The sequence below is a fragment of the Phyllobates terribilis genome, unplaced genomic scaffold, assembly GCF_046119375.1.
Source record: "Phyllobates terribilis strain yellow unplaced genomic scaffold, ASM4611937v1 Scaffold_1__5_contigs__length_1240528914, whole genome shotgun sequence".
Lineage (NCBI taxonomy): Eukaryota > Metazoa > Chordata > Amphibia > Anura > Dendrobatidae > Phyllobates > Phyllobates terribilis.
The window spans coordinates 1,115,157,014-1,115,172,641 of NW_027362761.1; the positions used below are offsets into that span (position 1 = coordinate 1,115,157,014).

A 15,628-nucleotide genomic window follows, 5' to 3' on the forward strand; every position below is an offset into this window, starting at 1 on the left:
AAACAGCGTTCAGTCCGGAGTGATGAATTCCAAAAGACAAAGTTTATTCCGCCATCACATAATGTTTCGACCTGTTATAGGTCTTTATCAAGTATATACAAAGACAAACCGTGATACTGATCCCCTTTAAGGAAAATCAGTAGCCAGAACCCTTTAAATCCCCCTTAACTGGTCCAAAACTGAAACTGTGGGAACAATAGAATCCACTTAGGGTTCAGCAAACTTACAGTCAAGGGTTTGATAAAGTTATCTACACCCTTGTGTCTCCGGAAAGCATAGCGTACGTTCACGTGCTGAAAATGCCGACCAGTGCTGGAGTGAGCAGAGGTCCGCAGCTTGTGACACTCCTGCTGTAGTGAAACTACAGATCCCAGCAGGCTGACAGTCTCTCGTCAAGAAATGCTGGGAGCCGCAGTTTCACAAATAGTGCTAGAGGATCCATGTCTGAAATATGAGGCAGCCACTAGGGTTTCTCCCACAAATATGTAATCGGACGTGGAGCAGATCCGCACGTGGAGGAGCCCTATTCTCGATCTGTGAACATACTACTCCTTCACTCAGATTCTAAGTGGTTCTGCAGCGCATCTGTGCAGAGCAAGCTGTCAATCAAAATTCGGGCCAGGTTTACAGCCATCGCCCGTGATATAGTGAGCGGTGCTGTGATCCAAGACTCTAGCCGCTCTGTGCACAACGATGAGTGAAGGCCGGCGGCTGCAGGGAGGAAAGAAGTTAATTTTCTCCCGGTACCTACACTATCAATAAGGCGGCCGGGCAGCATTGCAACAATATTTATCTGCAGATTAACCCTATACCTGCAGGTACATAGCATTTTCCAAGGTGACAGGTTCCCTTTAATAAAGAGAAGATGGATAGAGCCGCATTAGTCCGTACTCACAGTGGAAGCCTCCTGACAACTTCTTGAAGAACACTTTCCACATTTGTTCCAAGCTTCGCCAACATCTAATAGAAATAAACAGAGAAATTAATTTCTTAAGACAGTTTAGAACTCGGCTACATCGAATCTGAAGAAATGAAACCTGATTGAAGCTGACAAGCAATCAAGCCCCTCCGTAAGCCACACAGAACATGGCTACTTATGTGATCTGCAGGTGATTAAAGGAACCTGTCATGTTGAAATGGTATAAGATCTGTAGGGGGATGTTGTAGAGCAGAGAAGTTGATCAGACTGATAGACATATCTGTGGGAAGAGAGTCAGCAAAACTGGCATTTTATGCAGTGAAAGTCCTGCCGTATGTACACTAGTCCAGTGGGCGGTCCTACTAAGTGATTGACAGGTCCCTGTATGACCATGCAGGCAAAGATAGCTGTCAATCACTAGTAGGACCGCCCACTGGACTCATCTGTACAAACAGCAGGATTCCACTGAATAAATAGATACAGGAAAAATATCTATCTTTGTACCGTGTTAGCCAGTAGATAGAAGAGTATTTAGATTTGAGAGTCCTCAGTGGTTGATACCATCTTTAGCCATTAAAAGGTAACAAATTGCAAGCTTTCCAGACTACTCAGGTCTCAGGTCTGCCTTATGAAGAGGCCTGAGTAGTCTGGAAAGCTTGCAATTTGTTACCATCTTTTCAGTTAGCCATTAAAGGTATCAACCACTGAGGACTCTAAAATCTAATGAATAAATTACAATTTATACTGAATCTTCTCCCACAAACCTATATATCGTTCAGCTCAGTTTCTCATGGATAAAACCTGTACATCTGAATGGGGCTTTAATGTTGTTATTATAATCATGTAAACGCAGATCACAAAATCTTTCATAAGATCATTTTTTTAACACTCAAAACCCCTATGGATATTTATGTTTACTAAAAGATTCCTTTCCCATTCTTTTGACAGCTCTTCTTTAGGTATGGACACAGACCGACATCTGGCATAAAGACATATGGAGACTTTTCCTTTTTCTGTGATATTGGATAATCTTGTTCATTTCTAACGCTTTAAATCTTTCAAATTCTTTCCGAAAAATGTATCATAAAGGGACTTTCTCAGGTCAGTTTTGCTTGTGGTTGTGTTACCATTATTTGTGCCAAATGTATCAAAGTGTTGCACGATGTTTGACAAATGTTTATGTAGCACTTCCATCTATCTTTATTTATTTTACTCACTTATATAGCGCCATTAATTTCACAGCGCTTTACAGACATTATCATCACTGTCCCCATTGGGACTCACAATCTACATTTCCTATCAGTATGTCTTTGGAGTGTGGGAGGAAACCGGAGAACCCAGAGGAAACCCACACAAACACAGGGAGAACATACAAACTTGTTGCAGATGTCGTCCTTGGTGGGATTTGCACCCAGGATCCCAGTGCTGCAAAACAACAATGCTAACCACTGAGCCACCGTGTATCTTTATCCACTTTTAACGTCACCCGTCATTCTTAGACCTGTGTGGCTTACCAAGCCCAATTTCTAAAAGTTTCAAGAGTGCTGTAAAATAGGAAGCTGCACATTTTTTGCACAAAAATGATGCATCACAAAGCCTTAGTTACTTACCGGTAACGGGATTTTTCGGAGCCCATGACAGCACCACGAGAGAGAGGATCCGCCCATCAAGGACAGGAAACCTACAGGTTAAAAAGGGCGGCACCTCTCTCTCGCCTCAGTTTAGTTAACAGAGCATGAGAGGACCGCCAAGGTTAATAACAAAACAAAATCATTTTAAGCCAATTACTTTAAATAACTTCCCCCGAGGGTGCAAAAAAGGAAATGAACTCTACGGGAGTGCGAAAAAACACAAGTGTAGTGAGGGAATATAAGGGTGCTGTCATGGGCTCCGAAAAATCCCGTTACCGGTAAGTAACTAAGGCTTTATTGGTACTCCCATGACAGCACCACAAGAGAATTACAGAGACGAAAGGAGACTAGGGAGGGACCACAGCTTGAAGCACCCTTCTCCCAAAGGTGAGATCAGAAGAGACACCCAAATCCAATCTATAATGCCTATAGAAGGTGGAGGGAGAAGACCAGATGGCAGCCTTACATATGTCTTCCATGGAAACCCCTGTCTTCTCCGCCCAGGAGGTTGCTACTGCTCTGGTGGAATGAGCTCTCAACCCCTCTGGTATTTCCTTATCCCCTGAGGAGTAGGCGAGGGAGATGGCCTCTCTAATCCATCTCGCAATCGTAGATTTTGAAGCTTTACCACCTTTCCTAGCTCCCTGATGGCATATGAATAGGGAACTATCTTTCCTAAAACTGTGTGAAACCTCCAGGTATTTAAGTACGCACCTCCTAACATCCAATGTGTGTAGTTTCTCCTCTTTCTGATTTTTAGGGGGAAAACAAAAAGTTGAAAGATTAATCTCCTGAGTCCTATGGAACCGAGTGACTACCTTTGGAAGAAAGGCTGGGTCAGGTTTTAATACAATTCTATCATCCAGAATTTGAGTAAATGGTGGGGATATAGAAAGAGCCTGTATGTCACTTACTCTTCTGGCTGAAGTCCGAGCAACTAACAGGGCTGTTTTAAGAAGAAGAATTTTATGGGAGGCTGAATCTAGGGGCTCGAAGGGTTAGTCAAGGCATTTAGGACTAGATTTAAATCCCAGGGAGAGGATTTAGTTTTAATAATAGGTCTACACCTAAAAGAAGCTTTTATAAATCGTGCTACCCAATAATTAACCGCTATATCGGAAGAAAACAAAGCTCCCAAAGCCGAAACTTGTACTTTCAATGTACTAGTGGTAAGGCCCCGTTCTAAACCCCGCTGCTGAAATTCTAGTATTTTCCCAATAGGGGGCCCATCCTCTGGTTTAAATTTCGAAAAAGACAGAAACTTCCTCCAAGTCCTAGAGTAGATGCGGGTAGTAACAGGTTTTCTGCTACATAAGAGAGTATTTACTACATTTGTGGAGAAACCTTGGCTGATTAACAGCGCCCTTTCAAATTCCATGCCGTTAAATGGAGATTTGAGGCTGGATGATGGGAAACCGGACCCTGAGTGAGAAGGTCCGGAATCTCCGGAAGAACCCAGGGTTCTGATATGGACATTCTTCGGAGGCAAGGGAACCACGGTCTCTTGGGCCAAAAGGGGCATATGAGGATTATTCTGGCTTTGTCTGCCCTGATCTTCCTTATGACTGATGGAAACAGGATCATGGGAGGAAATACATATGCCAAAGGGAACTCCCAGGGAACCATGAAGGTGTCCACTGCCAGGGGTCTTTCCCTGGGGTTTAGGGAACAAAACGTTGTCACTTTTCGATTGGATTTTGTCGCAAACAAGTCCACTGTTGGAAGACCCCACATTGCCACAATCCTGGAGAATATCTGAGGGTTCAAGGACCATTCTCCTTCTTTTATGGAAGTACGGCTGAGAAAATCTGCTGTGACGTTTTCTTTCCCTCTTAGATGAGCAGCAGAAAGGGAGAGACAATGATCCTCTGCATTCTGAAGAAGTCTGTCCGCTACTCTCATTAAGTCTTTTGAAGATTTATATATGCTACTGAGACTTGATTGTCCGAGAGTATACGGACATCCTGGCCCTGTAAATATACAAGGAAATTATTGAACGCATAATCAACCGCCAAAAGTTCCTTAACATTTGAGGAAAACCGTACCTCATTTTCTGACCAGGTCCCCTGAATTAAGTTACCTTCAAAATGAGCTCCCCAACCTGTAGCACTTGCATCTGTAGTCAAGACTGCAGTAGGTTTACATTCCCAAGGGACTCCCCTAGAAAGATTAGTGTGTACTAACCACCAACGAAGGGATTGTATGGAGCGAGGGGCCAAGGTAAACTCCCGGTCTAGATGTCCATCTAGGATTGAGTAGTTATACAATATATCCCATTGAAGTGCCCTTGAGTGAAATTGGGACCAACGCACCGCGGTAAAACTCGAGGTCAAGATCCCTAATAATGACATGGCTTTACAGAGTGACAGAGGGTCTATCCATACAATGTCTTACTAAGCCCTGGATTTTTGCAATCTTTTCTTCTGATAAATAGCATAACTGTCTTTCAGACTCTAAAATGACCACTAGAAACTGTTGAGCTTTTAGTGGAGTCAATCTAGATTTTTCCAGATTTAGAAACCAACCTAGTCCCTTCCAGGACAGAAATAGTTACCTGAAGGTGGGCCTCGCATTGAACAAAGGAGTTCCCCACTATCAGGAAATCATCAAGGTAAGGGATTATTAAGATGTCTTTTTCTCTTATATGGGCCATAACCTCTGCCACTAGTTTGGTAAAAATTTGCGGGGCTATAGCTAACCCAAAGGGAAGTGCAGTATACTGAAAGTGTTTAACCACCCCACTTATTTCAATGGCCACCCTCAAATACTTTTGATAGCCCTTATGAATGGGAACATGGTAATATGCGTCTTTAAGATCCAGAACTACCATATAACAATGGGGGAAAAGTAATTTTATTATCATTTTTAAGGATTCCATTTTAAAAGGTGTCTATTTTAAGAAAACTATTTAAAGATCTTAAATTTAATGATTGTCCTGAAACACCCATCTGGTTTGGGGACCAGGAAGAGCGGGGAGTAGAATCCGTGACCCTCTTCTGAATCCGGAACCTCAATCAGGACGTTTTTCTTTATTAGGACTTGAATTTCCGATACGAGGGCAGTCTGCCGCTCTGGGGAGGAACTAGAGGGAACAATCATGAATCTTCTGTAAGGAAGAGTTTGAAATTGACATTTAAGACCAAATCTAATCAGGCTCAAAATCCAATTACTATGTGAAATATGTTCCCAAGCTGGGAAAAATAACGGCAATCTCCCTCCCACCTGGGCCGATTGTGATTTCCCTGGCTTCAGCTCATTTTTAGAAGAAGAACCAAAGAGTAGGCCTCTACCTTTGCGACCTCTTTCTTCAAATTTCTCTTGTTCTCTGAAAAATCTTCCGATAAATTTCTTTTTCCGAAATGATTTCTTAAAAGAGGGTAGAGGTACAGATGGAAATCCCTTCTTAGGATCTCCGGCTTTTTCCAACAGTTTGTCCATGGTCTGGCCGAAAAGATATTCCCCCTTGCAAAGAATTGTACAAAGTCTAGACTTCGTTTGTACATCTCCAGGCCAGCATTTAATCTATAGGGCTCGCCGAGCAGCATTTGATAGAGCTGATGATTTTGCTGCCAATCTAACCGAGTCCGCAGACGCATCAGCAGGAAAGGCCGCTGCACCCTGGACCAGGGGAAGGGAAGAAATAATCTCCTTCCTGGAGACACCCTCCTTTAGTTGATTGTCTAGCTGTTCCAGCCAAACCATCAGGGCTCTGGATGTGCAGGTGGCTGCCACTGCTGGTTTCAGGGCTCCTGCAGCTGTCTCCTATGCACCTTTCAGGAAGGTATCGGCTCGTCTGTCCAGGGGGGTCTCTTAATGCTCCCATGTCATCAAATGGGAGAGAAGACTTTTTTGATGCCTTAGCAATGGCAACATCTAACCTTGGTGCTTTTGACCAAGAGCTACATGCGGCATCGTCAAATGGATACCTCCTTTTGAAAGAGGGAGGAATGCTGCCCTTCCTGTCTGGCTTTTGCCACTCTCTATCAATGAGATGAGATCTTTGACTTTTGTATTTATGGGGAAACATCTCTTCTTCTGACCTAATCCCCCAAACATTACATCCTCTACAGATTTTTCTGGTCTCGTGTCTACAATGCCCATGGTAGTCCGGACAGCTTTCACCAAGGCATCAACCTCCTGCAGAGGAAAACACTGTCTATCCGACCCGCTATCAGAGGAAGAGAGAGAGAGAGGAGGAAGAAATGTTTGATATATCAGAGTCCGAGCCTGGCTGAGGGTCCCGAGGAACATGCCTGGACTCAGAATTCCCTTGCAAACCCTTGCCTATTTCTTCTCTAATTAAAGTCTTTAGGCCTAAGGAAAACCCCGGGGTTTCTTCCGTCATTACCTTGTCAATACAAGGTTGGCACAATTTCTTAACATACAGTGCCTACAAGTAGTATTCAACCCCCTGCAGATTTAGCTGGTTTGATAAGATGCAAATAAGTTAGAGCCTTCAAACTGCAAACGAGAGTAGGTTTTATGAACAGAAGCATAAATCTTACAAACCAAAAAGTTATGTTGCTCAGTTGAATTTTATTAAATTTTAAACATAAAAGTGTGGGTCAATTATTATACAACCCCTATGTTTAATATTTTGTGGAATAACCCTTGTTTGCAATTACAGCTAATAATCGTCTTTTATAAGACCTGATCAGGCCGGCACAGGTCTGTGGAGTTATCTTGGCCCACTCCTCCATGCAGATCTTCTCCAAGTTATCTAGGTTCTTTGGGTGTCTCATGTGGACTTTATTCTTGAGCTCCTTCCACAAGTTTTCAATTGGGTTAAGGTCAGGAGACTGACTAGGCCACTCCAACACCTTGACTTTTTCCCTCTTGAACCAGGCCTTGGTTTTCTTGGCTGTGTGCTTTGGGTCGTTGTCTTATTGGAAGATTAAATTACGACCCATCTTAAGATCCTTGATGGAGGAGCGGAGGTTCTTGGCCAAAATCTCCAGGTAGGCCGTGCTATCCATCTTCCCATGGATGCGGACCAGATGGCCAGGCCCCTTGGCAGAGAAACAGCCCCACAGCATGATGCTGCCACCACCATGCTTGACTGTAGGGATGGTATTCTTGGGGTCGTATGCAGTGCCATCCAGTCTCCAAACGTCACGTGTGTGGTTGGCACCAAAGATCTCGATCTTGGTCTCATCAGACCATAGAACCTTGAACCAGTCTGTCTGAGTCCTCCAAGTGATCATGAGCAAACTGTAGACGAGCCTCGACATGACACTTTGAAAGTAAAGGTACCTTACGGGCTCGTCTGGAACGGAGACCATTGCGGTGGAGTACGTTACTTATGGTATTGACTGAAACCAATGTCCCCACTGCCATGAGATCTTCCCGGAGCTCCTTCCTTGTTGTCCTTGGGTTAGCCTTGACTCTTCGGACAAGCCTGGCCTCGGCACGGGAGGACACTTTCAAAGGCTGTCCTGGCCGTGGAAGGTTAACAGTAGTTCCATAAGCCTTCCACTTACGGATGATGCTCCCAACAGTGGAGACAGGTAGGCCCAACTCCTTGGAAAGGGTTTTGTACCCCTTGCCAGCCTTGCGACCCTCCACGATCTTGTCTCTGATGGCCTTGGAATGCTCCTTTGTCTTTCCCATGTTGACCATGTCTGAGTGCTGTTCACAAGTTTGGGGAGGGTCTTAAATAGTCAGAAAAGGCTGGCAAAAGAGATCTTTAATCCACACATGTGAAGCTAATTATTCTTGGTGCCTGAACTACTTCTTAATACTTTTGGGGGACCAAACAGAATTCTTGTGGTTTGAGGGGTTGAATAATAAATGACACTCTGAATTAACTTTTAACGTTTTTTAAAAAAAAAAAAAAAAAAATTTGCTGCAGTGCATTTCCCACTTCCAGGCTGATCTACAGTACAAATGTCACAATGCCAAGTTAATTACGCATGTGTCAACCAGCTAAATCTGCAGGGGGTTGAATACTACTTGTAGGCACTGTATGCATCAGGGAGCGGACTGCTGCTTAGGGCACATTCCTTATGTTTAGACTTAAATGAACATTTCTTGCTCTGAAAGAAAGTTATAGATAGAGAAGGAGGAGGAAGAATTAGTAGAACTTTCACGAAGATTCCACTTACCCCTTGGAATATTTGGTATCATAGAAGCAGAAGAATCCATCTTAACTGGCGGAGAATCACGCCGAACAACCGGACCTTCTTTCCTGCTTTTGCGGTAAACTTCCTAGCTGAACGATTTGACCCAGACCGGGAACGTCGTTGCACCGCCAGTTGTGAGGGCTCCCCAGAGGGCTGCTCCTGCAGCAGTTGTTCTTGCTGAGGCGATAGCTGCTCCTGTGTATCTCCCATGTTTACCAAGGCAAAAAACAATGGTCTGGGAAGCACCTCCCTATGTTGCCAGGAACCTTTTATACTGGCCATACCTGGTACCTATGTGGGTTTTTTTTTTCTTTTTTTTTTCTAGGGGCTCTGGAAGGAATTCACACCCCCTTCCCCGGTGGGCTAATCGCCGCTGTTAGCAGTACCAGCGGAACGCCCCTGGACTCCTGCTCCGGCGTCATCATGCTCGCATGCAGCTTCCTGGTCGTGCGTGAGCTCCGCCCACTTCCGGTGGAGTCTCCGATGCACCGGAAACATGTCACAGGGCCGCGCCTATCACGTTCCCCAGATCTCTTGTGTAGTATAGCGGGGGGGGGGGGGGGGGATGCCCGCATGCGGTTCCACACATGGCGGACGTCTACCTCCACGAGAGGGGATGTCACGCCCGCCACAACGCACACGGAGGTGCCCCAATGAGCCCTGCCGTGGCGTCTCCAGAGGTCCAGGACCGACTTAGGGTGGGAAACTTCATCGCTCCAAACACCCTGTGGATTCCATCTGGGGCAAGAGACCATCTTCATCCTGCAGGTAAGCCTGAGAGGTCTCCCATCATGGACAGGAAACCTAAACTGAGGCGGGAGAGAGGTGCCGCCCTTTTTAACCTGTAGGTTTCCTGTCCTTGATGGGCGGATCCTCTCTCTCGTGCTGCTGTCATGGGAGTACGAATAAAAGTTTGTTGTTTTTTTAACACCAAAAATTGATGTAAATTCCTCGCTACATTGCCCCTTTTCCAGCCACATTTTGTAGAAAAAAAATAAAAAGACAAGGTACAGACAGCGAAGTTAAATTTGCCTACAGGAATGATTTTGATCTGGCGCGCATCGTACCCGGACACAGTCACTAGCGGGAATGTCAAACATCTTCTCAATCTGTTTCTCCACCCTCTCCGGATCTGCATTCTTCAAGTCTATCTAAAAGCAAAAGTATAAATACAAATTATTTATCAAAGCTGGACAACATCTAGAAATCATATAATAAAACTGGCTTAAAATATAGTGCTGAACAAGAGTTAGGGAGCGATGTACAACTGGCCCTGGCCTTTAAAAGGGATTGTGTAATCATACAAAACTAGCAAAAATGAAAAGTGCCTGTAAAACAAGGAACGTGCCATTTACCTCTTATTAAAAATCCTATGCTTTCTCAAGAATAGAGGAATTTTAATTTCATATTTTTTTAATCAAATCATTTTTATTGAAAAACTCCAAATACAAATATTCCATCTTTCAAATAGCATACATGACATAGTAATTCCATAGTAAAAATATGAACAAAGTATCTGAACTTCAATTCCCATAACCCACCCTAAACCCAAATCCCAACACTCCAGAGAGAACCATTTTCACAGCAGTTCTAGAATAACGGACTATAGCATTCGTAGAAGGGGGAAGAAGATAAAAAGGTGACTAACAAAGGGATAGCAACGTTTTAATGTTATCATTTACTGCTTGATGCCTGAGCCGGGGAGTGCACGCTTGAAAACTGTTGCAGGCTGCTGTAATCACAGGACACAAGCAAACAGCATGGCATTTCCTATCAGCAGGGAGGAAGTAAAGGGCGACAGTAATGAAAGTCTCCTCCTACTCCGCTCCATATTGAAATGAATAGTGTGCATCCTACAAATGAGATGCATACAACAAACACTTGATTTTCCATACATAGCAAAAATATCAATTGTTATTGTGCAAATACCATATGTGTTAGGTTATTTATTACATCTGTTAAATATTTTCCACAGACTAATTGCTTGTAATTATATATTATATCGGATCTATATGTCAATTCCTGTAAGAGGATTTTTTTGCTTATATGTCCCTTTTTTGCCTTACATGTTTTTTAATCATGTTTTTAAATGGTTGTGTCTAGTATCCTATTAATAATAAAATTTCTATATTTTTCTCATTATATTGTATTCTTATTTAATCATTTAACGCACTTTGTGCCTTTATTGTCCCTCGTTTCCTCTTTTGTTTGCTTAACATTTATACAGGGACTTTGGCACAAGCGTGTATTTTGATAATTGTGGTGCTGGGTCAGATACTATTTATCTACTTACTTACACCAACACCTTGCCCCAACTCTGCAATCCCCAATATCAGTCCATGACCTCAATGGGGTCACTATAAAATTCTAAAGAGGACTGGTCATGTCTCTATTAGAAAATAGACAAACTTAGGATAGAAACAATATACACATATATCCTGCTATAAGTAAGTAAAAGCAATAGGGAATATATATATAATATAGGGTACTTGGTAAACATGGTTTTTGATCAAAAAAAAAAAAAAAAAAGCCATCCCACAAGCGCCAAGGTGTACCCAGTCAGTTATGTGAAGTATATAATAAAATACACTTTAGTACAATATTAGTATCATGTCCCTTTAAATCTGCAGCTACTTCTGTCACCATGGTAACTGCATTCATACTCAGCCAATACGATTGCTCGGTTTGAATTTGAGAAAAAAAAAAAAAGAAGTCCTATATCATCAGTTTGTTCCATCTCATCTGAGTGTGAAGACAGACACCTGCGATCAGCGAGAGATTATAGGTATAAGACGTGATATAATCTAATGGACGGAGCCACATCCCATCACACGCACTCAGCGACCACAACTGACAGGAATCAGCACATTTATCACAGGATAAGTCATTATTCCCCAACACATGATAAGTGAGAACTTCTAGATCGGTGGGGGTACATCTGCTGGGAACCCAACTAATCCCTGCTAGTACCACCCCGGACCACCGCTCCATTCATTCTCTATGCAGGAGAAAGCGGAGTACAGCGCCCCCCATAGAGAATGAACGGACCGGCGGTTGAACATTTACACTTCGCTCACTTCTATCTGTAAGTGCTGTTCTGCTGACTGGGTCATAGCGGCCAAACCCACCGATCTAAGAGTCATCACCTATCCAGAGATCACATATCTAACAGCCAATACTATTCATTCCCAATCTTCCCTGTGCCCAGTAATGCCCCTGGGTATATTGCCAATATGAGCCAATCACCAAACCCTCTGCTGACTGTTCCCCATGTTTTATAGATTTTGGAGACGTTTCTACAAGAGAAGATATCAGCGGACACAATGGGGATGGGTTCCTCTGCCAGCGATGGAGCAGGTAGTATCCACCAGCCTGTGATATCTCACCTTCCTCCATATTCTGCTCTTACATGCGTTTCTTCAGCTTTACCCCTTCCCAACATAACCAATTAATGTTTTTTTTCTGTTTTTTCCTCCACTTTTTCCAAGAGCTATAACTTTTTGATGTCTGTCCACATAGTGTGAGGTCTTGTTATTTTGCAGGATGAGCGGTACTTATAAATCACACCAATCACTTACCACATAGTACTAGAAAACGGGAGAAAAATTCCAAGTGCAGTAAAAGTGCGGAAAACAAGCCTGACAGTTTTTCTGGGAACGGTTTTAACGGTGTACATTGTGTGGTAAAAATGACTTGGTAATAGGATCCTGCTCCTCAGTGTGATTACAGCAAGACCAAACTTCTCCAATGGTTTTGGCAAAAGAAAAAAACTTTTTTTTTCTTTTTTTTTTTTAATTTTCACTGTATTTGTATACATTATCTGATTGCTTGTGCTATATACAGCGATACCACAGTAATGCTCCATATAGCAAAATCACGGTCTTTTTTAGAGCCCAAATGAAGCTTTATGATGACAGGCACGGAGGCTTCAGCAGACCCCCGGATGTCATAGCAGTCCATCTGCGCCCTGTGATCGCGTCACAGGAGCGCCGGTGGGCGCATGGAACGATGCGTCCCAATGCCGGCGCGCTGTTAATGCTGCTGTTAGAGATTGACAGCAGCACTGAACAGGTTAACAGTGGTGGGCAGATCTTCGCTCCACTCGCAGCTCTTAGAGTCAGGTCCTGGTTGTTTGTCACAGACATTATCTGCCATGTACGGGGCGAGCTGACTCTGCTCCATACACCCGCTACTGACTTATACCAGACATGTATGGCACTTGTTGGTAAGAAGTTAAAGCGGTTGTCCAGCTTTGGGGCCATTTGTTTTTTTTACTTTAATGCAAGTATTTGGGGCTAAAATTGAGTTCTGTAATTGAGTTTCAATAAAAATGTTGCCTTCTGTAGCATCTGTGCTGCACTGTCTATTCCTGGCTGCAAAATTAGCTAACTGAGAATCTATCAGTGAGCTCCTTCTGACAGTCTTAAGGGAGAGTTTGTAGATCTTTCATCTGTTTTTTTTTCCTGAGTGCCTTTTAGCTGATCTATGCCCAAAGAAAACATGAAACTTGAACGTGCAGGGAAGCAATAAGTCTGTAATAGCCAGTGAAAAACACTTAATGAAACCTAAATGTAAAAAATTACGTTTAGTAGTAAATACATGGACATAATAAAATACACACTGCTCAAAAAAATAAAGGGAACACTTAAACAACACAATATAACTCCAAGTAAATCAAACTTCTGTGAAATCAAACTGTCCACTTAGGAAGCAACACTGATAATCAATTTCACATGCTGTTGTGTAAATGGAATAGACAATAGATGGAAATTATTGGCAATTATCAAGACACCCTCAATAAAGGAGAGGTTCTGCAGGTGGGGACCACAGACCACATCTCAGTACCAGTGCTTTCTGGCTGATGTTTTGGTCACTTTTGAATGTTGGTTGTGCTTTCACACTCGTGGTAGCATGAGACGGACTCTACAACCCACAGAAGTTGCTCAAGTGGTGCAGCTCATCCAGGATGGCACATCAATGCGAGCTGTGGCAAGGAGGTTCGCTGTGTCTGTCAGCGTAGTGTCCAGAGGTTGGAGGCGATACCAGGAGACAGGCCAGTACACCAGGAGACGTGGAGGGGGCCGTAGGAGGGCAACAACCCAGCAGCAGGACCGCTACCCCCGCCTATGTGCAAAGAGGAACAGGAGAAGCACTGCCAGAGGCCTGCAAAATGACCTCCAGCAGGCCACAAATGAGCATATCTCTGCACAAACTGTTAGAAACCGACTCCATGAGGGTGGTATGAGGGCCCGCCGTCCACAGATGGGGGTTGTGCTCACAACCCAACACCGTGCAGGATGCTTGGCATTTGCCACAGAACACCAGGATTGTCAAAGTCGCCACTGGAGCCCTGTGCTCTTCACAGATGAAAGCAGCGTCACACTGAGCACATGTGACAGATGTGACAGAGTCTGGAGACGCCGTGGAGAGCGATCTGCTGCCTGCAACATCCTTCAGCATGACCGGTTTGGCAGTGGGTCAGTAAGTGTGGGGTGGCATTTCTTTGGAGGGCCGCACAGCCCTCCATGTGCTCGCCAGAGGTAGCCTGACTGCCATTAGGTACAGAGATGAGATCCTCAGACCCCTTCTGAGACCATATGCTGCTGCGGTTTTCCCTGGGTTCCTCCTAATGCAGAACAATGCCAGATCTCATGTGGCTGGAGTGTGTCAGCTTCTTTTTGACTTGATTTAAGGATATTACATCAAAGTTGGATCAGCCTGTAGTGTGTTTTTCCACTTAAATTTTGGGGGTGACTCCAAATCCAGGCCTCCATTGGTTAATAAATTTGATTTCTTGGTTGCATTTCCTGAGAAGAGGAGGAGAGAAGAGGAGGAGAGAAGAGGAGGAGAGAAGAGGAGGAGAGAAGAGGAGGAGAGAAGAGGAGGAGAGAAGAGGAGGAGAGAAGAGGAGGAGAGAAGAGGAGGAGAGAAGAGGAGGAGAGAAGAGGAGGAGAGAAGAGGAGGAGAGAAGAGGAGGAGAGAAGAGGAGGAGAGAAGAGGAGGAGAGAAGAGGAGGAGAGAAGAGGAGGAGAGAAGAGGAGGAGAGAAGAGGAGGAGAGAAGAGGAGGAGAGAAGAGGAGGAGAGAAGAGGAGGAGAGAAGAGGAGGAGAGAAGAGGAGGAGAGAAGAGGAGGAGAGAAGAGGAGGAGAGAAGAGGAGGAGAGAAGAGGAGGAGAGAAGAGGAGGAGAGAAGAGGAGGAGAGAAGAGGAGGAGAGAAGAGGAGGAGAGAAGAGGAGGAGAGAAGAGGAGGAGAGAAGAGGAGGAGAGAAGAGGAGGAGAGAAGAGGAGGAGAGAAGAGGAGGAGAGAAGAGGAGGAGAGAAGAGGAGGAGAGAAGAGGAGGAGAGAAGAGGAGGAGAGAAGAGGAGGAGAGAAGAGGAGGAGAGAAGAGGAGGAGAGAAGAGGAGGAGAGAAGAGGAGGAGAGAAGAGGAGGAGAGAAGAGGAGGAGAGAAGAGGAGGAGAGAAGAGGAGGAGAGAAGAGGAGGAGAGAAGAGGAGGAGAGAAGAGGAGGAGAGAAGAGGAGGAGAGAAGAGGAGGAGAGAAGAGGAGGAGAGAAGAGGAGGAGAGAAGAGGAGGAGAGAAGAGGAGGAGAGAAGAGGAGGAGAGAAGAGGAGGAGAGAAGAGGAGGAGAGAAGAAGAGGAGAGAAGAGGAGGAGAGAAGAGGAGGAGAGAAGAAGAGGAGAGAAGAGGAGAGGAGAGAAGAGGAGAGGAGAGAAGAGGAGAGAAGAGGAGAGGAGAGAAGAGGAGAGAAGAGGAGAGAAGAGGAGAGAAGAGAAGAGAGAGAGAGAAGAGAAGAGGAGAGGAGAGAAGAGAAGAGGAGAGGAGAGAAGAGAAGAGGAGAGGAGAGGAGAGAAGAGGAGAGAAGAGAAGAGGAGAGGAGAGAAGAGGAGAGAAGAGGAGAGGAGAGGAGAGAAGAGGAGAGAAGAGGAGAGAAGAGGAGAGGAGAGGAGAGAAGAG

General features: G+C 44.5%; 1 protein-coding gene across 7 annotated transcripts in view; it reads right to left on the minus strand.

Annotated features, from left to right (window-relative positions):
* LOC141161531 (translation factor Guf1, mitochondrial-like) overlaps nt 1–15,628 on the minus strand; it is a 78,838-nt gene that overhangs the window by 32,858 nt on the left and 30,352 nt on the right. For 5 of the 7 annotated variants that reach the window (XM_073646484.1, XM_073646463.1, XM_073646493.1 and 2 more), the window contains exons 5-6: nt 9,709–9,823; nt 896–960 (exon numbers count right to left, since the gene is read on the minus strand). In XM_073646484.1, coding sequence (XP_073502585.1) covers nt 896–960; nt 9,709–9,810 — 167 coding nt within the window. In that variant the 5' untranslated portion in view covers nt 9,811–9,823. The remainder of the gene's footprint in view (nt 1–895; nt 961–9,708; nt 9,824–15,628) is intronic. The other 2 variants (XM_073646511.1, XM_073646502.1) reach the window with 1 other exon arrangement.